Raw genomic sequence first — 27,497 nt, forward strand, 5'->3', positions numbered from 1 at the left:
GATGACTTTTAACAACATTGATGAGATAGTTGCCTATTATAGAGAATATGGAAAGCAATTAGGGTTTCCTGTGAGGAAGAGAATATCACAAAAGAAGATGTGGGAGAATTGAAATATGTGACTATTTCATGTGGTCGAGAAGACAAATATAAAAGTAAATCAAGTAATGTCCTTATCAGAAAAACCATCGTCTTTATCATTAATAAACGACGGTTTGGAGTAAAAGCATCGTCTTTACAAATAATAGATGAGGGTGTATCACCATCGTAGTTTGACATTCAAAAGATTGCGATCGATTTAACGACGGATTTCAAAGAAAAAGACGATGGTTTTTCCCCATCGTCTATTTTAATTTTTGTAGTAGTGTCTTAAAAGTTGATGTACATCGCGGAACGGGCTCTTTGAAGAATTACAAAGCGTGTTAGTAGACCTTGAACTTGATATTAATCATGTGAGAGGACAAGGGTATGATAACGGATCCAATATGAAGGGGAAAAATCAAGGTGTACAAAAAAGACTATTAGATATAATCATATAAATCATAGAGCATTGTACACACCATGTGCTTGTCATTGTCTTAACTTGACCCTGAACTTGATATTAATCATGTGAGAGGACAAGGGTATGATAACGGATCCAATATGAAGGGGAAAAATCAAGGTGTACAAAAAAGACTATTAGATATAATCGTATAAATCATAGAGCATTGTACACACTATGTGCTTGTCATTGTCTTAACTTGACAATTCGTGATATTGCGGACTCTTGTAGGAAAGCTAAAGATTTTTTTGGGGTGATACAATGTATTTATTCTTTGTTTTCTCATTCCGCAAGGCACTGGAAAATTTTGCAAGATAATGTAAAAGGTTTAACACTTAAGCCATTGTCAACCACACGTTGGGAAAGTCACGTTAAAAGTGTCAAAGCAATATGATTTCAAGTCAAAGCAATATGATTTCAAGTTGTGGAAGTAAGAGAAGCTTTACTCCAATTGGCTGAACAAGACAATGACTCTAAAGTTAGGACTCAAGCTGATCGTTTAGCAAGACATGGACTTCGAAACTTTGAGTTATTATTAGCCATGATTATTTCGTATGATATATTGTATGTTGTGAATTTAATTAGTTAAAAATTGCAAGAAAAAGACATGCTTATTGATGTTGTTATAGAGCAAATAAAAGGATTGATTGTTTTTTTGTGTGAAAAGTATAGAGAATTTGGATTTGCTCAAGCTATGTTTGTTGCTAAAAAATGGCTGCTAACATAGAAATTGATCTAATGTTTGTGGAAAAATGTCAAATTCGTATAAAGAGACATTTTTATGAGAATGTCAATGATGAGTCCATACAATCAACTCATGAATCGGTTGAAGACAATTTAGAATTCATTTCTTTTTATATATTGTTGATGAAGCAATTGGTTCTTTGAAGAGAAGGTTTGAACAATATCAAGCATTTGAGGATATCTTTTGTTTTTTATTTACTTTAAACAAGTTAAACTCATTGGATGAAGATAATTTGGAATCATGTTGTGACATTTGGAAATTTTTTTGGAACATGGCAGGTCTTCTGACTTGATGGGAAGGATTTGTTTGAAGAGTTAAAAGTAGTATGAGAGATTTTACTAAAAAAAAGCAAAGACATCCACTGACATTTTGAGTGCTTTAAAAAGACTAAATTGTGTTTCCAAGTGTAATCATTGCTTATAGAATATTATTGACTTTACTTGTTACAATTGCTTTAGCTGAAAGAAGTTTTTCCAAATTGAAGTTATTGAAATCTTACTTGTGATCAACTATATGTCACAAGAAAGATTAAATTGTTTAACTTTGATATCTATTGAAAGTGAATTTTTTGGAAGAACTTGATTTTACTAGTTTGATTAATGATTTTGCAACTAAAAATGCAAGGAGGACAGTTTTTAGATGATTTTTAAACTGATGGTTGTTGGTTTTTGGTTGTGCGGTTGTTTTGGTTGCTGAACAAAGTGTTGGTTGCTAGTCGATGTTTTTTGTTAGTTTTTGAACTACCTTCACATTTTTTGCATGTAAAATACAATTGAGTGGGCTATGAATAAAAGAAAGTAAATGTAATTGACTTTATTAAGGATTGATTTGGTTCTATTTATGGATGTAATTGATATCACTAAGGGTGCATTTGGTTCTATTTATGGATTATGAAATTTTTTTAGTTTGTATATATAGGGCCTCAACATCTCTCTTTGCACAGGGTCTCCAAAATCAATGGACCGGCCATGGACATTAATCTCTTCATATTTAAACTTAATCAAATTAGTGCTTCCACTAATTGAATTTAAGGTAGAACCCAAACCCTTCTCAATTTTATCATTATAATCCTTTCTCCTCTTCTTGATCATAAATTGGTCATATTTATGCCACAAGAATGCAACAGCACAAGCAACCAAAGAAATCAAAATAATAGTCATTTTCGTCTTATCAGATCTATGCGTCTAGAAATTGAGTGCAAACAGGCACTGGGCGATGCTGATATTGGTCGGACCGTATTGATTGGCGAAAGTCGCCACGTAGATCGACGGGTATGCCGTGCAAGTGGAGACATTTTCTATGAACTTGCTGGTCAAATACAAGGCTTTTAAGCTGGACAAGCTGGTGGTGCAAGAGGCACATGGCAAGCTGTTCCTGAGAGACTAGTTACAGTTACCTATGACGTTCTTAAGCGTGGCATTTCAGACTAGGGCTTTGAACTGCTGCCTGGTGGTGGTATTCATGTAGGCTTGTGAGCTCCAGCTAGTCTCGATGCCGCATGAGGTGCGAATGTCGAAATTGGGGACAACCTAGGAGGCTAGGGCTTGGTAGGCGGCCCAACAGGACTCGGAGGCATCAGGTGGGGGAGGAAGGAGTCGTTGAGCTGGAGGTACTGTGCCTCGACGAGATGGAGGCCTTAGGGGATGTACTGGCACTCGGTGTCACTTAGGTTTCTATATAGTGAAGGGTGAAAAAAAATTTAAAATAAAAATAAAAATGTTAAAAACTCATTTAATGATGTGGCATAGCCAACTCAACAACCACATTAGATGATACACCAACATGATACAAATAGATAGTCTCCCTAGCATTATCCTTAAAACAGGCACTAACTTGTTTACTAACTTTATTAACACTAGCACATGTGGCACATGACATGGCATACCATGTCACCACCGCCTCATTTTTTTTTAATTACATATTTTGTTCTCAAAAAAGGAAGAAAAAAAGACCAGCATTTGACATTAAACCCCTAGCCTCCCCCACCCCTAACAGAAAGAAGAAACCTTGAACGCTACCAATCTTCGATTTTGCCACTGCATCAGATGAAATTGAATTAAGCTAGGCTGCAAGTTTGGTTATCATATTTCATGTTCTTAATTAGATCTTGACATTGTAGCACAACGATGAGGGAACAACCATTTGGTTTTTTATTTATTAAAAGTTTGAAACTTTTAGATATGAAGCTAGTCCTTCTATCATAGCCTATTTTTGTCTTTCAATTTCATTGACAATCAATGTCAAAAGGAATGAAGCAAAAAGGGTCGTAAATCTCAACCTTGTTTGCTTTTGGTGGAACCTTCCTGTTCTTGGAATAAAAAATAGGGAGTTTCACTAAAACACCCAAAATGGGGGTTGAAATTATAAAAAAACCCAAGCACTATTTAAACATATAAACACACCCAAAACCCATCATTACACACACTCAAAACCCATTTATAAACACACCCAAAAAGTTGACTTTGGGGTTAATTTTGGGTGTGTTTCTATGTTTAAATAGTGCTTGGGTTTTTTTATAAATACATGTCTAGGATTGGGTTTATTTATAAATTTGTATAAAAAATAAGGGCATGTTTAGTAATTGATTTGAGTCTAATTTTATAAACTCAAAAACAGATTTTAAATCTAAAGGCCCAAAAACTCGTATAGTAGGCCCATTTTTAAAAACTCAAACTCAAATCAAACTCAAAGACCCCTATTATTGAAAACAAAACAAATGCATTTTTCTTGAATATTTTTTTTCTCGCGTCATTCACTCTGCTGGTTCGCTTGAGCTCACTCCGGTGCTCACTCATGCAAATCCTGTTAAAGTAAGGCAACTTAATAAATATACAATCATGCTGCTCTGATTCTGCTGCATTTGTAGTTTACTTCACGCATTGCCATCATCAACTTTTATTTTCTTTGTGCTGATTTGTGGGCGTCTTCTTAGGTATCAACAGGTTAATCTCATTTATTCTTTTTGTTTCTGTATCAAGGTCATCATTAACTAATTTGTTTATGATATAAGTCCTCGTGTTTTTAGGGTTTTATTGAAGTGAAAGGGAGGAGGGAGGGGAATCGTAAAGTGTTTTTTTTTTTTTTTTGGGTGAAATTCTTTTTGTTGCAAAAAATTATGGAATTTCAAAAAGAAAGATGAGATGAAAGAACAAAATGGACTGCCACATGTGATGGTATCTATAACTATAAGTTTGTCAAGTTGATGCCCGTACCGTTATTAAAAACTAAACCCCATTTGACAAATAAAAAAATTTGACAATGATTAGAACTAGGAATATGATCCAAAAATAGCCACCAAGTTATTTTAATAAATGTTTGTAACTCAAACTAGATACCATCTTGAGTGCGTGTGTGTGGGCTTATGTCAAAGCTTTTAAGGGACTATATAATATCTTACTAAAAACACATGATTTTTATTAAAACATGAGTATTTATATACTGATCTTAAGATCTAAAAACTTGTTTGATATTGAACTCCAAAATATTTTTAAGACCTAAAAAAATTTGAAATTTAAATCAGAAACCATAGATTCCCAAATTGAAATTAACAAAAGAAGAGAGAGAGAGAGAGAGAGTGTAAAACCTCTTTTTCTTAAATTTAAAAAAAAAAATTGGTCCTTTTTAAAGTTGTTTTTAGTTGGACTTTTGAAAAATGGGCTTTATCAAAAGAGAATTATGGGCTTTAGACTCAAAAATTGTTTTTGAGTTTAAAAAATAGATCCAAGTAAAATATTAAACGGCCCTCAATCTTCCAATAAAGTCCACATAATGTAGATTGTATTCTTAAAATATGATAATGAAATTTTATATCCGCAAAATTGATACCCAAAAATAAAATAAAAATTATAATCGCAAAATTTGAGGAGAAGTGTGAGGTGCCATGTGTTGATATCATATAAAATTTCAATTAGAAAACTTCCTATCCCACGATCCACCATCATGGAGTCCTCTACCAGCCCAGTGCACAAACTCTTAAACAACTCGACACAGATGAAGAAAAATAACAAATGCAACATATAATCAAACAATATATGGTGGTGTAATCGAATATACTACCTAATTACAAATCATGAATTTTCTGAAAAATCAGAACAAATAATCTTACAAATTCCCTAGAAACCCTACTCTGACATCTTCAACAAGGGATCTGATCGATGAACCATCTAATTATTTTTACAGGAAGCTTGATAAGAGTGACCGCCAAATTCGCTAGCCCACCAACACAACAGCAGCATGGACACAAGCAACTCAAAACCGACCTGCAAAATAAAAAGAAGAAAGAACATTACATCTAAGAAATTGATTTAACAAGAAGATAATTCATGTGACTAGAAGACAGCCATTGCATGTGTAAGAATGAACTCACCCAAGAACCCAGATGACAGCACCAACAACAGATAAGACCAATGCAACCAAAGCAAAAGGCAAACCCAGCAAGAAACCCAATGGCCTGCAATCTCCCATGCTAATTGATCAACAAAAAGCCTTCACCTAAAACACTTGTCTCATATCTCTTTAATATACATGGGTTGAAGGAGAAGATGGAGAATGTTGAAGTTGTCATAAAGGCAGGCGGACTTGTAAATTAAATTGTAGGAAGGAAACCTGCTGTGAGGCGGACGCGGACTTGTAAATTAATTCCAAGGAAGGGAAGCCTGACGTGAGGAGGACGCGGAATGTAACCGCCACCCTCTCTGGTATGTTTTCGGATTGGACAGAATTGTCCTTTGTCAAACTCAAGGATATTCGAATTTGTTGAAGTTGTTGGGGTTATTTGAGGAAATTCGTTTCCCAGAAGCTTCTTCGGTTTTTCTATTGGTCAAAAGTCTAGATTGTGAACTACGTGCGAAGACTTCCTCCGGATGGTTTCCGCGTTGAAGCTTCTTCTGTTTTTGTATTCATTGCGTGCGACTCAACAGAGATTTTATTTTTTCGCTTAATCATTACTAAATATAATTAATGATAAATTCATTTTTTTATATAATATCATTATCTGAAATTCAAATTTTGTTAACAGTTGTTCGATGAAGAGGTATCAGTTTTTAGTAGAGACGGACCTATAGTGAGGTTAATGGGGTCAAACGATTCTATGGACTCTATGAAAATAAGTTTGAAGGTCTTCTTGAGGTATCAGTTTTTTTTAAAACATGTTGGCCAAAACGGCTTGGTTTAGGCCTAGCGCTTTTATTTTTATTTTTAAACACACCGGCCAAAACAGAGTCGTTTTAAAAAGTTAAAATAGTTCCAGCCATTCCATAACCCCTCCACCCGATCCCAGCCTCTCCAAAACCATTTAACCCCCATCTCCTCCATTGCCGCCTCTGCCACCCAAAAAAAAAAAGGGAGAATTTTTACACTATGATCTTATAAGGTAAGATTCCTGAGTTCGTCACTGGTCTTCAAACCTTTATATAATAGATAATTCGTTCAAGCTAGAGTACATAGAATTTTGGAATCAAATTATAGGCTTTGATTTGTGATAAGGACACTACAACTCTGCAGGACTCTATCACCAACAAAATCAGTATTTTTAATTTAATTTACTGTTGTATTGATTTGATCTATTGTTATAAATAGAATTTATTTCGTCTTATTTTTTATTCAGTTATTTGGTTAATTTCTGATGTTCTCCAATTGAGATTCAAAAATTGATGCTTAGTATGGGCCATTTCTTAACCCATCATGATTCCTTAACCCATTTCTGGGCCTTCTTCTCGTAACTGCTTAGTATGGGCCATCTAACTGGGCATGGTCATGCAAAATTAGAGCCCAAATAGACATTTAAGCCCTTTTAAAACTTTAAAAATAATATATTAAAAAACATGTTAAACTAAACCGATTAACAGGTCCATTTAAAAAGCCCTGGAATTGAATTTGGTAAGGTAAATTGTCCAGATGTTGAGTGTTCACTAATGTCGAGTCAAAAGTGCTTTAAAATCGGAGAGGAGGAACAAAAGAGCACAGAGAGAGAGAGAGAGAGAGAGAGAGAGGGAGCAGATCACCACAGCAGTGGCTTTTGGTTTTTGCTGAATTTTGGTGTCGTCTTCGTCAACTGTCGACCGGCGTTAAATAAAATTGCAGCACTGAGAGGTGCTGTTATCTTCTCTTACTTACAAGCTCTACTCAACATGATGCCATAGTTCATTCATAAAAACAAAAAGGTACGTTTCCATGTATTCCGGATAACAACAATTCACTTTCCTTGTATTATTATTTACTTATCTGTCTCTGCCCTCCCATTAATTTACCTCCTGCTGCTGCATTTCCAACCCCAAAGCCCTACCCTGCCCTAGACGACGCCGTTTCACTTCTCTGCCGGTCCTATCTCTCACTCTCATTCTCAGTCTCAGTCTCGGCCGCCACTTTTACCCCTGCAGCCTACAGGCAACAAAGGCAAGCTTCGCTTCACCGCGTTTCTCTATCTCTAAGACCCATTTTCTTGGTATTCTCTTGAGTGTTTGAATTTATAAATTATAACTCTTTTCGTGTCTTTTGATCCAATTTTATTATTCCTCTCTTCGGTCCCCTAGTTAAATCAACGAAACCGCAGCAAACAACTTCGATTGGTTGTGCGTTCTTTCTTTCGTACATTATTTATTTATATATTATTTAATTTAAAAAAATAAAACAAGAGATTGAGCACGTCACACTCTTGCTAGGACCAGGCCGAATGTTAGGGTTTGGATTTTCCAGAAACTATTTCTCAAGAACAGGGGAAACCAAAAGTGCCATTGCATCTCCTGTGTTTTGTTAATTTATGTGTTTGTTTTATTCCATTCAGTGCCAGGAAGGAAGCAGTATATATATTACTTCATTTTATTAGTATATATAAAATGAACATTATCTGATTGAATATTATATTGTATTCAGATTTCAGAGTGTAAAATCAAATCAGTATAATTTAGATGGAGGACAAGGAAAAATTGGGCCAAGAGAAGGATCAACTTGGGCAGCCACCTCAGCCAGAAACAAATGATCAAGTTATGAGGGATGCTATTCAGGACAAGCCGGCTACTCATGAGGGGAATGTTGGTGATGATGTTAAAGTCAATGAGGCTCTTCTTAGTGATGTGCCCATAGAAAACAAGGCTGATGGCAGCAATGCCACTGTCAAAAATCAGCTCAAACCTGTAGATAAACATGTAGGGGTGGGGGAGTTGAAGAATGGGTCGAACGATACTGAGGTACCTAGTTCCAGACATAATGTTTTTGTTTATGAATGACTTTAATGCAATGAGTGTTCTCTTTCCCGGCTATATTTCTCAATTGCATTTCTTCTTTTACTTTGCTTTTCTAATTTGCAGATGGCTGAGGCTGAGGATACGGGGGATGGTACGCCATCGCAGCAAGCAGCATTTATGAAGGAGGTGGAAAGTTTCTACAAGGAAAACACCTTGGAATTTAAGGCCCCTAAGTTTTATGGAGAGCCGCTGAATTGCCTTAAGTAAGATTCTGGAAATAATTATTTTCACTGTATAAATTATGTGTCTTTTGCGTATAAAAGAGTAATTATGTGTGTCTGAAGACTGAAATCAGGTGTGGTCTAATCTCTGCATACTTTTTGTGGGATGTAGGTTATGGAGGGCTGTTACTAGATTGGGTGGCTACGATGTGGTATGTATGCATCTTGTTTCTCTTTGGATTAATTAAACTTAATGCTTAGCATAATTTCATATCTGTCTGCTGTAGACAAAGCATTGCAAAGAATGCTTGTACTCAATTAGAATTTAATTGAAAGTTCCATAGATTTACTGGTTTATAATTTCACCAAACCGTGCCAAACTTATTGAAACTATACTTTTGCAATTTAAAAATGTTTGTCCTATCGTTAATTTATTGTCTGGACTGTTAAATACTGGGATCTTATGATAGATGCAAATGAATGGAACCTGATAAGTAGATTAAACGAGTTGATAGTTGAATTATAGTGGGCTCATTCATGGTATGTGTGGGAAGGTTCACCAACTTTATACAATGATTTTGGTGAGGAAAAGCTCACCAACTATATTTGTGGCATATGAAATATTGTCTGAATCATGTGAGGGAAAGTTCACCCACTATATATAGTGAATTTGGTAAATTTTGGTAACTTTGAGAAAATCAGGACGTTATTGTTCAACTCTATTAATTTTGATCTTTAAAACAATTATGGTCCATATGTATAACATTTATGGGCCTTTTTGTGATTCTCTTTCTGTTTCCCATAGGCTTTCACTCACAACTTTAATGCTTTACCCTGAGAGGAAAAAAATAAAAGAAATAGAAGATGAAGATATTTGATGGAAGTTTGAGACAAATAGAAGAATGTTAAAAGGGTATTACAAAGTTCCAATTTGGGTGTTTGAAGTTTCAAAATGACTAAGGGTACTGCTGGTGTGCAGTCTTGTCTTTAACCTGCACCAACCAATAAGTTGGACTTACATTGGATGTTATTTATCACAAACATTTGGTCATCAAAAGCATCTGAGAAAAAACAATGTTCTGAACCACATTTACAATCTTTTAGATTGTAGAATTTGTTATTGTATTAGAGGTGGTTGTGTAGGGGTTGCTGGATTTTTAAAACCATTAATAATCCAAGAATAGTATTGGATTGCAAGGTTCTACAATATATCACATTCAAAGCAAAAATTTGACAACTTCAAGTCTAATCTTAAATTCTGAAATTCAACAGGCTTATGAAAATTCCATATAGTAAATTACCTATTGAGGAGTAGGGAGTTTAGCTTTAACTACCTCCAATCTCAAAACTTTGGTATGATGGTGATAATCTCACCCAAAAAGTTTTGAATTTTCAAAGCAAATTGAATTAATTTCTCACAAATTAGTTCAATTTTGCGCGAAAAAACAAATTGAACTTGTTCAAATTAACCAAGAACCAAGCGTAACCATCTATGTATAGGGAACTTAGGCAGGTAAAACTGGTTTGGTTCTGGATTGATTTTGACGAAAGGAAAACAAGTATAATTCTACTAACTTCCTTTCTAAGATTTATGTTATGCTCAGACAAATGCAAATTGTCTTCTTGTATCCATCACCAGCTCCGAAAGAATGCTTTTGAAACATGATTTGCAAAGAAACATTTAATGAAACAATAGTTCCTATGTCTTCCAGAAATGTGATGTAGGACAATAGTAAGAGGAAGGAATAAAAAGAGATCCGGACTCACTCCGTCCTTTGGGTGTTTTTAATCACTCCCTAAAGAAAAATTCTGGCATCACACTGGTGTTGAGAAACACACCAAAGGTGGCTTGGAGTCACCCCAAGTCTACCCATATGCTTCACACATGAGGAGAGGTGGAGCCATGTCCATTGATACAATGTATAGATAAATACTATGAGAATCAAAGAGAATTTTGAAGAGCTTCAACGATTTATTAAAACTCTTAAGGTTTCGATTTGGGTAACTCTAAAGAAGAATCCCTTGGACATTAAAACGTGAGCCGTCATAAATTAATTTGCCTGATGTTAAACACTGCTCTTAAGTTTATTGGCTGACCTGTTACTGTTTGGCTATGTGTCAAAAAAATATTTGTTTGTAGCATCACTTCAGCCGTGCTATGGTACTAGTTTATTGCGCTTGAGTGGGAATGTTAGAATTTATGCAGTTTATTTAATGTTATTTAATTTGTTTGGGAACTTTCCATTATTCTAGATTCCATTTATGGTGTGATTTTATTTTATTTTTGTTTCCTTGTTTGACTTGGATTGGCCTCCCGCCTTCATGTAAATTATTTTTTAGACTTTGGTATTCAAACTGTGAGGACTAGAAAACCCTAGCTGACTTCCTCCTCTTCCTCTTCCTTGTCTTCTTCTTCTCTCTTTATTGTTCCATATACTTTCTTTCTTTTCTCTTTCCATCTACTATCTTTCTTTTTGACACATACAAAAGGGTGCAATGTGTGGAAGTGCACATCTATTGCCTGATTGTATGCACCATCCTATTTGGTGAACTAAATGAAAGACTTCATTTCTAACTTTGCATTTTAAATTACTCAGGTACCTTCAGCATTGAAGGCCTTTCAACATTACAGAAATTTGAGCTTAAATTTGCAAAATGCTAGGCTCATATCAAACCAAATCCCTAACTCTTTGTTTCGCTCCTCAAAACTTTATATGGAACTGGAACACAGACAAACTTTTTGAACATAGTTATTTAGGAAGTTGTGCATATGCTTGGAATATTGACTAAGCCTTGGCCCTGATGATATAGGAAACTGTTTCTTAGATTCTGTAGGTTCCTTTGCACAATGCGTTATGCCACTTTAAAAAACTTTACCTTTTTCCATTCATGTAATATTGACGTTGACAAGAGGAATTATTATTGTTTCTATTGATTAGTAAAAGATAACTGTTATTGTGGTTTATAATTGCTTGCATAAGAGTCTTTGCTGCCCTGGTTTTATTATCATTAAAACCCTAAACTTATAAGCTACAAGGACTTTAGGAGTATTTAAAAACTTCCTGAAAACTTGATTGAGTTTAAAATTGCACTTCAATATATGAATCTGCAATTGGAGTTTTGATTACATTAAATTATGTGCTGGAGTAAGAGATCATGTCTAAATATTTATTTGTTGGATTATATTCTGGGTAACTGCAGGTGACTGCATCAAAGTTATGGCGGCAAGTAGGAGAGTCCTTCCACCCGCCCAAGTAAGGGATATATTGTTTGTAGTTGTTTTCTAGCAATCATTTAGAACCTGCATTAATCTTAAAGTTTAGAACTTGCGGTACTCTTATATAAAATATAGCATGGAACCTACCTTACTTTGATATTTTGAGTTTAGATGATCTACTGTTGCAGGTTGTTACAGATTTTGGTTTGTAAGCTGCATATAGCTCACGTCCCCAATATAAAAGAAAAGATTGCTGTTACAAAAAATTTAGAAGCTGAATTTCTTAGACATTTGGAGTTTAGCTGTTTTATTGTTGGAGGTCATTATGGATTTTGGTTAATGATCTGCATATGGATCATGTCCTCGGAAAGAAAAAAAAAAAAGCAAAGAAAAGAAATGTTGCAGACAACTAAAATCTTGCTGCTATATTTTCCATTATTATTATTTATTATTTATTATTTGGGTTGTTAGCTTCATAACATACTATGTTGCTGGATTTAATACAGCTCTTATTTTTTATCTAAATCTTTGCAAAGTACATTATTCCATCTGATGGACTGAACTGTTTCTCTTTATCTCCTTTAGGACTTGCACAACAGTATCTTGGACATTCCGCATATTTTATGAGAAGGTAATGCCTGTTTAGGGACGAGATGATGATCAACTACTAATTTTGCTCCTTTAATAGAAACTTGATCTATCACCAACGATGGGTTAGGTGGAATGGCCAGGCCCATGGTTTGCTCCCATGTGGTCTGAGGTTTGAAACCCCCAGAGGTACCTATCTAGCCATTTCTTAGTGTTTCCTGCCTCCCAAAGGTTGTGTAGGTTCTTGGGGGAAGGGCAGTTTCAAAGCTGTTTCACTTTGCCGATTGGTGGATTTATGTGTATAAAAAAAACAAACAAAAGGAAACTTGATTTAACAGTAGGCATTAACTCATGATGATTACTGTACTATGTATGATTCTATTCATATAGGTTTTGGGAACACTATTTGGATAGTAGTTAAGTGGGAGGATCATGACTTGGGTCTTCTAGTCTAGTTAATAAGGTTAATACTTAATAATAAAGTGGATTCGTTGTTACATTTGCATAATAAAGGGGATATGCTTCCTGTTTCTTAACATACAAAAGGGATATGCTATGTTTTTCGATTATCTTTACTGTCGTGAAAGGTGTATAAGCTCTATTTCTCACAGGGAGCTTGACCCCACTAAAAATGAGTTCCTTGAATCTGTTCCTATTAGACTCTGTTTCTGAGGTATTATGGTTTTAGTCATCATATCAAATTGCTACTTGTTGCCAATGATTGTATTATTTCATTTGTCTTCTATTCCCTGAATATATCAACTTGTGCAGGCACTTTTGGAGTATGAGAAGCATAAGAGGCAAACTGGTGAGCTTCGACTTCCTGTTGGACCCATCACTCAGTCCACGACCGTTGAGAAGGAGGTGGAATTTCATTTATTTATTATGTACTTCTTTGATTGCATCTAGAATATCCTTTTCTGTACTAGGCTAAGGGCGATGTTGCACTGATTCTTCCAAATTGAGCCAGGGTGAGAATCTGATAGGGATACGGATAATGATATCGGTTAGATACACTGGGATACATATCCAATACAGAAAATGGGGTATTGTTGGGTTTTTATTTAGTTGACTACGGGAAATGTCATCAATACAGCATTGATATACGCAGGACAGCGTGATATGGTCAAGAGATTTCCAGGGGTCATTTTGAAATTATTTTAAAAATTCAGTGGTCTTTTTGAAACATTAAAAAAAATATGTGTTTCAAATTTAATTTTTAAAAGTTAATCAGACCTACCCCACTTCTTCATGTTTGACAGAAGGAGGAAATGACCTAGGATTTCTCATTATGAGAAAAAAAATGGCGCCGAGAAATAAGAAGAAAGAAGAAGATTTGCTATTTTGCACGGAGAATAAGCATGCTTTAATATTTTTTTATTTTATTTTGTGTGATATCATGGAAAATGAACATGATAGATGAACAATTAATTTGCAATGTAAATAATGTTTACAAGTATATATTATTTTAATGTCCATATCCTTGCCATACTGGTATGCTAGTTTTTCTAGATTTTCCGCATTGCTATATGTATCGTATCGTATCGCCATACCTGTATCTGTATCTGTGCAACATAGGCTGAGGGTTAGTGTTGATTTTACTTAACTGAAACTTTTCATGGTGTTGTTTAGTTGACTTTCTTAGTAATCAGTATAAGGCACTAACTGCATAATATTTTATATATATATATATATATATATCTCTCTCTCTCTCTCTCTCTCTCTCTCAGTGATACTTTCATCTGTCTCTTGTGCAGGCAAGTGGTCATCAAACTCCTGGATCAGGCAGGGCACGAAGGGATGCTGCAGCTCGTGCTATGCAGGGTTGGCATGCACAGCGTCTTGTTGGATATGGTGAAGTTGCTGAGCCTATTATTAAGGTGCACTGAAACTCTATGTCTTCATATAATGATTCTACTTATTTTTATTAGTTTTGTATGTCTGGAGAATTTGTACATCTTTCATTACAGTTCAATTTTTTTTTATCTTGAAAATGATTTTTTTTTTGTAGGACAAGAACTTAAGTTCTACCTCAAAGCGTGAAAAGAATCTTAAAAGCATTGGTATGTTTCCCAACAATGAAATATATTTCTGGCCAATCTATATTTTATGCAAAAATGCATTTAAAATAATATTGTCTTGTGTTGTCAGGTTCGATTAAACACAGGGCACCAACTAACCTGGAGCATGCAACTGCAAATATTGAGGCAGATAAGCAGTTACGATTGTTATTCGTTGGTCATTTCTGTAATTATATATTATATATGTTATATTTTTGCTATGATTTCTCTGTTTTAGATCACCTCTTCTCTGTACTAGTTTAAGTTAACTATTTTTATTTTCATGCATTGCTAAGATGTGATTGTGTTAGCATTCATTTTACTTTTGTGGACTCTTTTGCGTTATACCTGAATTTGGAAGAAATCTTACTAGAACATTTGTGTATAGTTTTGGATTCATAAATCTTCATTTGCAAAAGAAGGAAAGGACTTTAAAAAGATTTTGACCATTGGACATTTGACTATCCTTTGTGCTTTGGGTGTTGGAGAAATAATAGAAGTGCACCTTTTAGGAGGGCTGTAATAAGTAACAAACAATATATTCCCTAACTGCCTCAAAACATCCCCATGCCATCAAGAAGGTAAAACTTTGTTAAGTACATTTATTAAGCAACAAATCTGATTTACATTAAGGCTGCATTTGATTTTTTTATTTTTTTTTCCTGATCAAATCAAAGGCTACATGTTTTCATCTGGTAGGGTAGTCACGACTGTTGTTGATCTTGGACCTCCAGCTGATTGGGTGAAGATCAATGTACGAGAAACTGTAAGTGCGTTTTGTATTCTTCTCCTGATATTCTTCCCAAGATCTAGATTTGATTCAAATTTTGGCTATCTTTTGTTGGTTCTAACTACTCTCACTCTCTATATGCTCAGAAAGATTGCTTTGAGGTATATGCTTTGGTACCTGGTCTTCTGCGTGAGGAGGTGAGCCCTTGTAGAATCCTCTTCCTGTTACCCTTCTGTTTATCTCTGCTTTGTACTTATTTATATAATGAATGTTAACATGGGGATTTTAGCATGATCATTGTTTCAATGGTTATAATTGGATGGCTGAGATGGAGCAGTTGCATGATTTTTTATTACCACCCTTCTGATATTAGTTATTCCACATTTAGTGTGGCTATTGGTGATGAATGATATGTTATTTCCTTTGATCCCTGAGATCTGTTGAAAGATAATAACTGTGATTAAGGAATGCATTTATGTGGGGGGTTTTGTGTCTGAGCCTACATGTGCTTAGTGTTTTTTTTTTTTTGGGTCAAACTATTTAAAACAAAGTACAATTACAATGAAGATCCTCTAGGGATGCTATAACCTTACAGATCAAAATTAAACCCAAGTAAAATATCCATAGGAAAGTTAAGATTTTGGAGTCACCTTCATTTTCCAAAGACGACAATCTAAACCTCGATGCCCATATAAATTGCTTGCTTTAAAACGAGAGCTTCTGCCTGCAAAACAGATTTATGACCAAGCGGACTAGATCCTGCTATTAAAGGTTTAGCATTTGTATCACGAATAATGAAGCCTGCAGAAGAATTTCCATTTAGTAAAATGGATCCATCAAAATTAATAATGTAGTAGCAGGACTTAATTCCTTTGTTAAGTCCCACACATCCACATTAGAGATGGCAAACAGGCACTATATCATACCATACTTCGTATTGACACAACTTAGAAATAGAAATTGATACAAGTGAACCATTTGTCTCATTTCCGTTTCTAAACCAAGAAAGCTGGTGGAAAATGGGACATTTCTTAAATGTTAATTTGAGCTTGTCGAACGTTTCTTGTGTGATGATCACATTACATATTTTCTCATAGGTGAAGTTGAGATTCCACCCCAAAACCAATTGGCAATGAGGGGAGTAGCTCAACTCCTTATAAGCCCTTGCAAGGTTTTCTAACTTTCCAATGTGGGACTTTATACTTTCACATTCTCACAATAGGGAGTCAATCTTGTGTGTTAAATAATGTTGCTTAACCAGTCATTGCCTTCAACATGCCAAGTCTTCATGCTTCATCGAATCACTAGAGCTCCTCTATGAGTTCATTTCTAAGCAGGGTCTTTATCCTCTTTTGTAGCGTCTTCCAAAAATAGAGCTTATGAAGTTCTTATTTGGACACTTTGCTTGTATTGTACATGTTGGTCAGAGACTTGTAACACTTGGCTAGCTGATGGTTTGAAGCATTTTGTCCAGTTGAAACATCATCTGGATTGTTGTTTCCATTTTCAAAAACCTGGGAATTTAACTGTACCTTCCCTTGGATGAGATCATAAGATTTTTCTGAATTACAACCACCAAAAACCAGTAGTTGTTACTTTCCCCATGTCATCAACATCTCCACAACATTTGTTCATGACTGGCAGAGGAAGTCAATCATGTGACAATTCGGACAATTTGTAGGTTAATCATCTTCATTTGCATGTCTATGTTTGTTTTTTTTTTTCTCTCCGTATGTATTCATGCCATGATGCAATATGTGTGAGTGAAAATATACAAGTCCCTATTTTTTTGTATTGTCCTTAAATACTTGTGGACCATGAATACAATTGTGGATCATATGGCATCACTTGACATATGGCTGGAAAATTTTCACAGCATCATTTTTGACATCTATGATTGAATGTTCTAATCTATGGTACGTATCAGGTGCGAGTCCAATCAGATCCAGCTGGACGTCTGGTTATAACAGGCCAACCAGAGCAGGTTGACAATCCTTGGGGTATTACACCATTTAAAAAGGTATCTCTTTAGCTTCAGCATTGACTAATGAGAAAGGTCGCCACTGGCTTTTAAGGTTTGTGCATGTCAGAAATGGGTAGACAAGGTTGGAATTGAGAAAAGGAAGCATTATGCCCCGAAAAAAAAAAAAGTAAAATAAAATGATGTCACCTGCTGGGAATTCCATTTCAATCCCCATAGGCAATAAACTAATTTGGACCGCAAGAAACTTTGTTTTTTCTATTTGCTGGAATTTGTGGTGTTTAAACTATCTACCTGGAGTGTCTGAGCTGGTTGCAAAACCGTTAGAATCAACAATTTGTTACTTCAGTGCACATTTTCTTTATAAATTTGAATTGTTACCAGCTAAAACAAAAAAAGAGGTTACATTTAGTCTTTGTCCTGGTTTTCAGGTTGTGAGCTTACCTGGCAAAATTGATCCGCTTCAAACATCTGCTGTGGTTAGCCTACATGGCCGGTTGTTCGTGCGTGTTCCTTTTGAACAGTGATCAGCTTGAACCTTCCTCCCTTAGTGGGCTAGTTGATCAATTTTTCAGTGTAGGAATTACATTTTTTATTTTTATTTTTATTTTTATGTTGGGAGAGATTTAGGTTGAAGGTTGGAACTAATTTGAGTTGATGTATAATCCGTTATTTCAGTCAAATTTACCAGCATCCATGTGCTTTCTGCATGAGTAGAGTGGAACTTGCTCCGCCAAATTTGACGTTTGGGTTAAAATCCCCCATGAACGTGAACATGAATCCCCCAGCAATAATCCTAGCACCACCCACTCTTAACCCAACTTTTAAAATCCCATTTGATGTTTGGGTTAACTCCTTAACTGTCTGGCGGCGCTATATTTTCTTCCGTACGCTCAGTGCTGATTCGAATCGATTACTTAGGTTTCTTTTGTGGGGATGCCATCTCCATGATGCTCTCTCGGTTACGTTAGTAGAGTTGCGTGAATGCAACTATGCACAGAAGTTGCATGTAATAATAATAATAATAATAAAACATTCCCAAACGGGGGGGTGCCGTATTTTAATTCGGTTGTACCTTAGAAGCATGCAAAGCCAGCAAGGCTAATTCAGACTACAAGACAACTCGATTTTGCAACTCAAGAGCGAGCCAGCAAGGCGGCTATCAATTGGAGTAAATTACAGGTCTCGCCTCAAGTTTTAGTAAAACAGATCGATCATGCAAGAAAGAAATGGCCCGATATGTCAGAAATTTGGCGGAAGGCCGGAGTTGTTTGTTGGTTGGTGGGTCTCACAAGTTGGTCAAAACTTAACTACAAGTCATAAAAAGTCATGACCCGCAAGCAATCTTTGACTGCAATTTGAAGCCCACATTGACTTGAACTGTCCAAGTACCTTACGTCAAGGAAAAATCTTTAGTGGACTTGGAGCTCGGAAGCCCTATAAAAAGATGCTTCAAAGATACTGATTTTCAACCTGATTTCTTCAAAGATTTCACCAACTGATTTCAAATTGATTTCAAGCCTTTGAGGCAACTGGACCCCACATGTTCTTTGGTTGATGCTCTGCTAATTGGGTGATTTCAAGCCTTTTCCTTACTATGGATCACTAGTTTAGTGATTGTAAACTGTTTCGCAGTCGCATGTGGCCATGATTTGTTGTTGTTTGGTATTGGTGATACTCTCTGTGATTCATACATGTCAAGGTAAGAGTGATTTTAATTTGGTTAACAATACCCTTGTGGGCAAGGGTGGAACTATAAATTCTTCAACGGATGGACTAGCTAAAGTTATTAACTTAAAATCTAATAATTTTTGTTGTTGGTATTTACCATTCCTATAGTTTTTCTAGAAACATTAGTACACATTAAATCATATAAACCACATTAGTTCAAGCTTTAACATAAAACAAATACATAGTAAATCCAACTAAAAAACACATATTATCAAAATGAAAATATGTTCAACAAACATATTTGAAAGTATACCTATTTAAGTTGAGCCCTACGATCCTTGAGAGAATTGAAATATTTTGTTATTGCATATGAATTGATATTGTTAGCAAGTTCTTTTTCAAAGAAGATAATCATATAGAATCTACTAGAAACTCATTCTCCATTTAACCCGCACCGTGGGCTAGCTAATTGAATATTGATGACAAGTTAAGAAAACATTGGGAGAAAATAGGAAAGGGTAGAGAGTTAAAAGTCATGAGTGTTTACTGCGGGATTATGTTTCTTAATGAGCAGATAAGTTAATCTAAAATGATTATAGGCCTACAAAGTTGAGTGGACAATGGGTTACTAGGCTACATTCAATGGCCTACTAAGTATTTATACGGCTAATCACATTAATGGTGCTAGTGTAAATGCTCTTAACCATTTGGGATACAATCCCCATTGAACATGTAGTACATTTTAATTTTCAAAAAATGCTACTCGAGCTAGAGCCCATGGCAGCCCTCATGCTAGTTTCGTCTTTTGCTTGTGATTATTTTGTTGTTGCCAAAATTAGGAAGGAGATGGGGTTTTCTGGCATACATTGTCGAGGTGTCATGAGAGTTCCAACTTGAGACCATTAGACTACAAATTAAGACCATTTTCATTAAGCTAGACTCCATTAACTACCACTGTGATTGTTTAAATATATTATATCTCTGGTTTAGATGCGCTACCAATTTTAGTCAAATTTCAAATGTCGTCACTTTGTAGATTTAATATTTGACTAAAACTGGTAACATGCATAAACTACAAGGGAAACAATTAATACAATTAAGGGCTTGTTTGGGAGTGCTTCTCTAGGAAGCACTTCTACTTATAAGCACTTTTACCAAAAACACTTTTATTATAACGACGTTGAAATTTTCATAAGAAACATAAGTGCTTCTTGGAAAAGCACTTTGGAGTGCTTCCTGAAGAAGCACATGACAGGTGCTTCTCCAAAAAGCGCTTTTATGGCCTAAAAGCGCTTCTCAACATTTCTGTCAAACGCTATCAGAAGCGCTTTTGGTTGTCTGAAAGCACTTTTAACTATTCTAGAAGCACTCCCAAATGGGCCCTAAAACTATTATTGGATTTTTAATAATTCTTATTAGAAAAAAAAAAAAAAGAAAAAAAAAAGATGACTTTGATATGATTTTTCCAAGACACACCTTTGGCTATCTATCAACTATATTCTAGTTCCACTCAAAGTAAGAATGTAGTCTTTGCGTGTCTAATATATTGCTTATTAAAAAGAAAGCCCACATGCATATATGCAGCTTTTTCATATTGTTCTTCTGTTTTGTTTGGCTTGAAGCTAGGAGAAGAATCTGATATGTAAGGTAGCTCAGACAGAATTTCAAAGCCAGAAGCAAACTAACCTAATGATGTTAGAAGAAGAAACTGAGAGAAAATAATTTTCTCTGATTTGTTTGCATATTTTCTTGAAATGTTGAAGGGAGTCAGACCTTGAGACTAATTAAAGCGGTCAAAAAAGAAACAAATGAAAAGAAGCTATGCAGAACAAGTGTGTAAAACCAAAGATCTGGAAATTCTTTTCCTTTTTCATATTATAGTATAGACAAGTAGAAAACGTTACAGTTGGGCAGATTGTGATCCTCATCATATACAGAAAGAGGTCAAAGCAGCCATTCATCTATAGCTTTCTCAAATGAAATGATATGATCTGGGAGGGAGTTAGTTATTTAACACATACACTAATGATATTTATCACACAGAAGTTCCATATATTTCTTGGTATTTTTTATTAACCTCTTTCCAGCTTTCAACATATCATAAAGAATTTACAAGTTTTTTGGGGAATTGGGTTTTCTTTTGTTCTATATATAGCTATAGGTAAACATTACTAATTCCCTAGGAGCTCAAGTTTCACATAAAATCCCAAAGTGACTGAGAGACAGATGTTCATATGTGCAGTGCAGTGCAGGCATGTTTAAACGTGCAAAAAATATTTTTTTTTTTAACTCTCCTTTCCAACACTGTATTTACGTTTTGTAACTGACACGAACGTTAAATTTCTAGTTTTCTACTGCTGTAACGTTTGGTCAGCCGACTGTAAGTTTGTGGGTGACCAGTAAGAGAGGATGGTTTTGGCATCGTCATCGTTTCTCGAACTCAGTTTCTAGGGTTTTCTTTTTCTTCTCTGTAAAAAGAGTGAAGCAGGCTTTCCAAGGTGCTCAAGTGCTTTTTCTATGTTGGGTAACAGAAAATGAAATCAAGGAATCAAAAAAAGAGGAAGAACTCATAGCGTCACATGCACCACAAACAATTCCACACTCTCAACTAGCATTTCAGGCCATCTTGTAAGACAGAAGCAATCAATGGAATATAATCATTTTTAGTATATGAATGCATGTGAGCATGTGTGTGTATATAAGTTTGAAATTCACTAACTGAAACGCATAGTTTATATTAATTCAATCCTAGAAATGAACAGAAACACATAACATAATGTTGGATATGAAGTATTATTACTGGTGCCGGAGAAGATGGACAGATCTAGAGAAACATGAGAGACATTAATATATAAAACCCTAGAAATGTGCATCATCACACTACAACTAGCATAGCTGCTATAATTATAAGAGAGAGACATATTCAAAGGATATTGAAGAAAGAAGATGGGAAAGAACACCATCGATTTATAAATATTATAACTTACTGACCTTGCAAAGTCTCTACTATATCCTTAATTGTTGCTTATTTTTTTCCCTACTCAACACACCAAGCCTTCATCATTCTTCTTCCGTTGTAAATATATATACTTTGCTCCCATTGAAGCCACTGACTGAAGAAATCTCTTCAATTAATGTTCATGTGATGACTGCTAATCCTCAATTTTATCACATTCAGACAACCAAATTAGCAAGCTACCTTCCTTAATTTCAACAACTCTTCAGAAATCTGAGAAAAGTAGTTGCTTGATTCACACGAGCTAGCTAGCAGTAGCATCAACACCCCCATGTCATGGAAACCATACTCAAAATCAGAATCGCAAGTAACTACTAAAACGGAGGCCGTGGAGTACTTCCCCCACCCCACCCGAACAAATCAGGACCCGAAAACGGATAGTTAGCAGCCATATTCCCTCCCAGATTGAAAAGGCCAGCACCGCCGCCGCTATTTCCCCCAGTACCTTCACCAAGGCCGCCAGTCACCCCGGAAGATTGCGACGCCGTAGGTTGTTGCACTTGCAAGCCTCCACCGCCACCATTACCACCAGTAGGAGTACCCTCTTCCGGATCATCCAATGGCAATCTCTCAAACACAGCATTTCCAAACGAAGCAGCCATCAAAACCACTGGACCAGAAGCCAACAGCGGGCCCACCACGCAACCCCCAACGACTTGTCCCTGCACGCCCGCCAAGAATATGGACAGTCCGCCCGCACCTGGAGGAGCCGGAGGAGGAAGCACCGTCCCAGAGAGCGAAAGTATCTCGAAGCGTCCGTGAAGAGTGACTACGCTCCCCGCAGGCTGACGAAGAGTGACATTGGCGACGGTGCCGCTGCCGCTCAGCACGCACACGCCTCTCCCCCTCCGCCTGGCGTAGATGGAGACGCTTTCCATGACGTCGGCGCCAGCCGAGATTTCCAGCACGTGCGAGCGGAGGGCGTTGGGGGTGTCGCGCGTGACGATGATTGGGGGCTTGGGTTTGTTCTTGGAGCCTGCAGGGCGGCCTCTGGGGCGGCGTGTGGGACCCCCACTTCCACTTCCACCACCACCGTCGCCTCCTCCGCCGGAACTGGTGGCGGCGGTGTCGGAGGATTCGATTATCTTGTTATTGTTGTGATCTTGGTCGTCTTGGTGGTGGGAAACGGAGGACTGTTGTTGATGATGGTGGTGTAGTTGTTGTTGTTGATGAACTTGGAGGTGGAGGTCGGGGTGGAAGAGCTGGTGGACGTAGCGAGAAGCAGTTGGGGCTGAGGTTGTAGACAATGACTCATTGTAGCCCGCCATCGCCACATCTATTTTCTCCCACCACTTATTTGCCAGCCTAATTCCTTTCTCTTCTTTCGTTCACCACTTTATATATAGATATATGTCTATAAAGTGTATTTGTGTGTGAACTTGGGCGGTCTTTTCTTTTCTTTGATAGGGTCAAATATTTTGATTCAACAAACTGAGATGCAGCAGCGGTCAATATCTGATGGGAGTCTGAGATTCATCGGTTACAAATGAAATGGGTAGCTTGAGACTTGAGTGGTGCACACTGCACAGCTGAGTCTTCTATCTATTCAAACATATCAGCAGTTACATACACACAGAAGAAACACCCAATTCCCAAATAAAGCTAGCTGGCTTAACCTACTAGCTCTATGTATGCATATATACAAGATTCAACTACAGCTCTTACTTCCCTTACAGTAGGTTTGTTTGTGCTAGCAACTTCAAAATTGCAAGTCAAGCCCTCAAAAATCCAAAGATCAATGGGAATGATCTGATCAATCTTCAAACAAAAAAAGGGATCGGAGTGATATTCAACAGATATACACTCACTACTTAGAAATTAATAATAATTAAGGAGCTAGAAACAAGATATAGTCACTTATCAGCGATTTTATGTTTATGAAATTTCTCAAATAAGTTGCCGGAGTTGAGCTGTGGAGGGGACTGTGAAGCGAAAACACCACTGTATCTGTATATGAAATTCTTCAATTTCTAAATTTGGAGGTCTATGAATGAATGAGTTGGAGAAGAGAGAGAGAGAGGAGAGTTTTGAGGAGGAATTGGTGGAAAAGCGTGAGGTAAAAGCACAATTCAAGCAATTACCAAGACAAAAAAAAAGGACCTCAAATTGCTATACGCGCCCCCTGGCGCGTCTACATTTTCAAATGCAGAACTTATTTTCTTTTTGGTCAAAACTGTAGCACAACTTACGGTTATGTCATATTTGCATATTGGATAAGCTAAGGCAAGCTACTTCTATACTACACCTTAATATCACATTTAGGGATGGGCATAAATTTAAGTCGGGGCGGGTTTCCATCGAGTCCCCAATTTTAGTGGGGGAAGATTTTAGGAAAAATTTGGGGGCAGGTTGAAGATCCCTGAATTTTAAAATTTTCAGTCGAAAATGAGTCAGGGATGATATTATTATCCACGACTCCATACCCGACCCTATAAGTAACATATTTATTTTTAGTTGATATATAATATAATATAGCCATGTATGATTATGATATAATATAATCATATTCTATAATAGATTGTCAAGTGTTGAGGCCCAAAAATCCAAAGGCTATGCCCAGTTTTATTCTTGGCCCAGCACAAATAATTGACCGCAAAAGGAGCCCAATTGGGACATCAAAGAATTCTTAGGACGCACCTGTGTGAGCCATGGGGCATGCGTTACACCAAGCCAAACACGCGCGTCCGCCACGCAAAAGGACCAAAACACACCGGCAATATAAATTCACGCCTACCAATCTATCCAATGTTACATGGCCCAATCACAACTTATAGTAACGCGATGAAATTCAAGCACAATCATGCTAAATAAACACGTAATGTTATGTAAAGGACCGCTATTCTAATACCAAGTCATGTTGCAGGCTTAAGTGGGCTCAAACCACATAATTACCTAGGGCTTGTTGAGAAATTTGTGGTATGGACGGGAACAAGCGCTCACAGGGCCCATTGAGGGTTCGAGGAATGAAAGTTTTAGGCCACTTAGGAGCACTAGAACTCAAGCCCATTCTTCGGGTCCAAACACATGGGTTAGCATGAGAGAGAAAAAAAAGTGATCCAATACCTTAGGAGAACATCTAATAGTCTGCTGCAACACTTAAACAAACCCACACCAGTAAAATGCCCAAAATAAAAGGACTATTTCCAGCAGTTGACGAAAACCCACCGGACTGGAAATAGAACATCAATAACCCAATACTGTAAACAAAGCCCAGCGCAGCGCCTTGTAAAAATCTAGCATCATATTCCACCCTTGTCAAAACTCCAAAATAGTCAACGAGGAGCCATGGTAGGGACCAAATGAAATCCATATGTGTAAGAAGAGTACCCACAGAACAAACGACTCCATCCATTCTCTTTTCCTCTGTGAGCTCTATTTTGAAAACCAAGGAAGAAAGCAGGTGGCGCCTCACCCCCATGGGTGAGGTCCAGCCTAACAAAAACCTTGGAACCCCAAAGAGCCTGTGACCCATGCACTCTGGTTAAAGAAATTTCACCAAAAGGAAGTGAATGGAAAGAAGCAAAGGAAAAGTGAGAATGGAGGATTGCTAGAATTAGGGCTCTAAGTACCTATAAAAGGGGGCTTCCTCTACCCAGCAAAATCACAATCTAGAGCGTGACCAAGCTTTGTCAAGCAACTAGAAATTTACTCAAGATACCCCATCTTCTACATCCATTACTTTTCTCTTCCTGAAATATAAATCCCCCTATTTTTCCTCTTCTCCATTTTGAACCTTTGCTTTCTATGAGAAATTCACGCTTCTCTTTCTCTCTCTCTTCCTCAAATTTCTAAACTTGTGAAAGCTTAGCTCCCATGCCACAAGCTCCTCAAGCCAAGTCACTTATCAATTTGTCATGTTCATTTGGTTATTGGTGAAAAAAAACCTAAAATCGTTTTTCTAAAGTTTCAGCAAACTTTTCAAAAACTCTTTTGGAGCCTGGTCCTTGAGCTTAAGCACTTGGGGAATTTTGTTCTTTTCCTCTTACAGCAGCCTAGGCCCATTCGTCAGGCTGCTGAAACAAAAAGACCCTTACATCAAGTTAACTGTGACCCCTGATGAGGACGTGAGCCATAAGTGGGGGAGAATGTAACACCTAAGTTGGCATGTTGAGTCCTACATTGGTAAACTACTAGGTTTATCTGGGCTTCATAATCAATTGCAGGGAACCCTATTAGTGACTAGTCCTTTCGGGGTATAGTGCTGAGGTGGTGTGAGCTTCTATGGGTCATGACATATGCTAGGCTTTATGGATGTAATTTTTATTTCTAATTAATTGATAGAGTAATAGGCTTGGTTTGTGAGTTTGAAAATTGTTGAGTGTGTTTTTTTGAATTTGTTATTTGACTTTTAGACCAAAATTAATAAATAGATAAAACCAAAATTAATATATGGATTGTGAGTTTGATAATTTAATAATTTTTAAACCAAAATTAATATATAGATAATATAGGGGCCTAATGAATTCGGGGCCTTAGGCCCGTCTTAGAGCATTTCCACCCTAACAACCTAGCTTAGGCAAGAGGCCATCTAGGCCTCAAAAGCAGCTTCCAGCACACAAATCTTGTCAGGGCAAGAAATGGTCTCTACCAACCCTGCCAAGACCCAAGGCAAGATGAGCTCGAGCTCCTGCTCGTAGGTTGTGACGTCAGTGCACAGGTTTAATTTTTTTTTACCGTTGGCGTGTGAAGTGCACGCGAAGACCGCGCCTTTAGTTGACATGAGGCTAGCATCAACGCCTTTTTTCCTCCAACGGTAAAATTTTTGTAATTGTCATTTTATTAAATTTAATGTCATATTTTTTGATATTTTCTTGTATTTCCAATTTAATTTTTTTATTATAAATTATTCAAGCACAAATGTGGTTCGGTGTCATTGGCAAAGGCAACAAATCTTTCAACAATCACCAATGTTGGGAGGCTGTGAAGAATTGTCTGAGATTCAAAATTATTTCCACGAGTCCGAGCGTTGTGTTGAATGAGACGCCGCTCCAAGATTCATTGGCATTGAATTCACCGTTGGACTCCTCTATTGATCAAGACTCACCAATCCAAATAGAGCCGAGGCCTATTGGAAGAAACGCGACAAAGGCAAAGAGAGGAGCACTTTGAACAATGAATGTGCAAAATTTTTGGAGCAAATTCTTATCAATAGCGCATTGAGAATTGAGAGCGACATAAAAAGAGATGAGGTTGACAAGGCAAAAGATGACGCATTTGCAAGAAAATGGAGTTTGCACACAAACAAGACATAGACAAGAAAGATCGGGAAACCATGACCATGGATATAAGCCATAGATCCCCTGAAACAAAGACATTTTGGAAGTAAGAACGAAGGGATGTTATGAGAAGAAGACTTTTCCGTGACGATGGACCTAGCAATACAGATTGGTTAAATGAAAAAAAACCATTAGGTTGTATTGATAGGGATGCCCTTTCTTAATTAGTTGTATTAATTGTCTTTTATTGAATATAGAAAGCATTCAATAATATAGCCATTTATGTAAAACATTACATACATCAAAACAAAGCATAATTGAAAACAAACCA

At 36.7% G+C, this 27,497-nt stretch overlaps 3 protein-coding genes across 4 annotated transcripts; 1 reads left to right on the plus strand and 2 right to left on the minus strand.

The window, feature by feature from the left end:
- Positions 1–5,276: 5,276 nt before the first annotated feature.
- On the minus strand, positions 5,277–5,922 carry LOC103336620 (taximin). Its single transcript, XM_008239683.3, has 2 exons — positions 5,652–5,922; positions 5,277–5,544 (listed from the first exon to the last, which is right to left on the minus strand). The coding sequence occupies exons 1-2, from the start codon at positions 5,747–5,749 to the stop codon at positions 5,421–5,423; spliced, it is 222 nt and encodes a 73-aa protein (XP_008237905.2). The 5' UTR covers positions 5,750–5,922; the 3' UTR covers positions 5,277–5,420.
- A 1,247-nt stretch (positions 5,923–7,169) lies between these two features.
- LOC103336621 (ARID/BRIGHT DNA-binding domain-containing protein) lies at positions 7,170–17,973 on the plus strand. 2 transcript variants are annotated; one of them, XM_008239684.2, is made up of 15 exons: positions 7,170–7,446; positions 7,563–7,678; positions 8,156–8,469; positions 8,590–8,729; positions 8,860–8,899; positions 11,889–11,941; positions 12,490–12,535; positions 13,264–13,356; positions 14,250–14,372; positions 14,504–14,555; positions 14,644–14,710; positions 15,252–15,318; positions 15,429–15,479; positions 17,210–17,302; positions 17,695–17,973. In XM_008239684.2, exons 3-15 carry the CDS (start codon positions 8,191–8,193, stop codon positions 17,788–17,790), a joined length of 1,200 nt encoding a protein of 399 aa, XP_008237906.1. In that variant the 5' UTR covers positions 7,170–7,446; positions 7,563–7,678; positions 8,156–8,190; the 3' UTR covers positions 17,791–17,973. The 2 variants fall into 2 exon arrangements, with proteins under 2 accessions (XP_008237906.1, XP_008237907.1); XM_008239685.2 differs by lacking the exon at positions 7,563–7,678.
- Positions 17,974–21,759: 3,786 nt separating this feature from the next.
- On the minus strand, positions 21,760–24,009 carry LOC103336623 (AT-hook motif nuclear-localized protein 27). Its single transcript, XM_008239687.3, has 2 exons — positions 23,625–24,009; positions 21,760–23,492 (listed from the first exon to the last, which is right to left on the minus strand). The coding sequence occupies exon 2, from the start codon at positions 23,216–23,218 to the stop codon at positions 22,265–22,267; it is 954 nt and encodes a 317-aa protein (XP_008237909.2). The 5' UTR covers positions 23,219–23,492; positions 23,625–24,009; the 3' UTR covers positions 21,760–22,264.
- Between the last annotated feature and the right edge of the window lie 3,488 nt (positions 24,010–27,497).

This window comes from Prunus mume, linkage group LG7, assembly GCF_029339155.1.
Source record: "Prunus mume cultivar Tortuosa linkage group LG7, ASM2933915v1, whole genome shotgun sequence".
NCBI lineage: Eukaryota > Viridiplantae > Streptophyta > Magnoliopsida > Rosales > Rosaceae > Prunus > Prunus mume.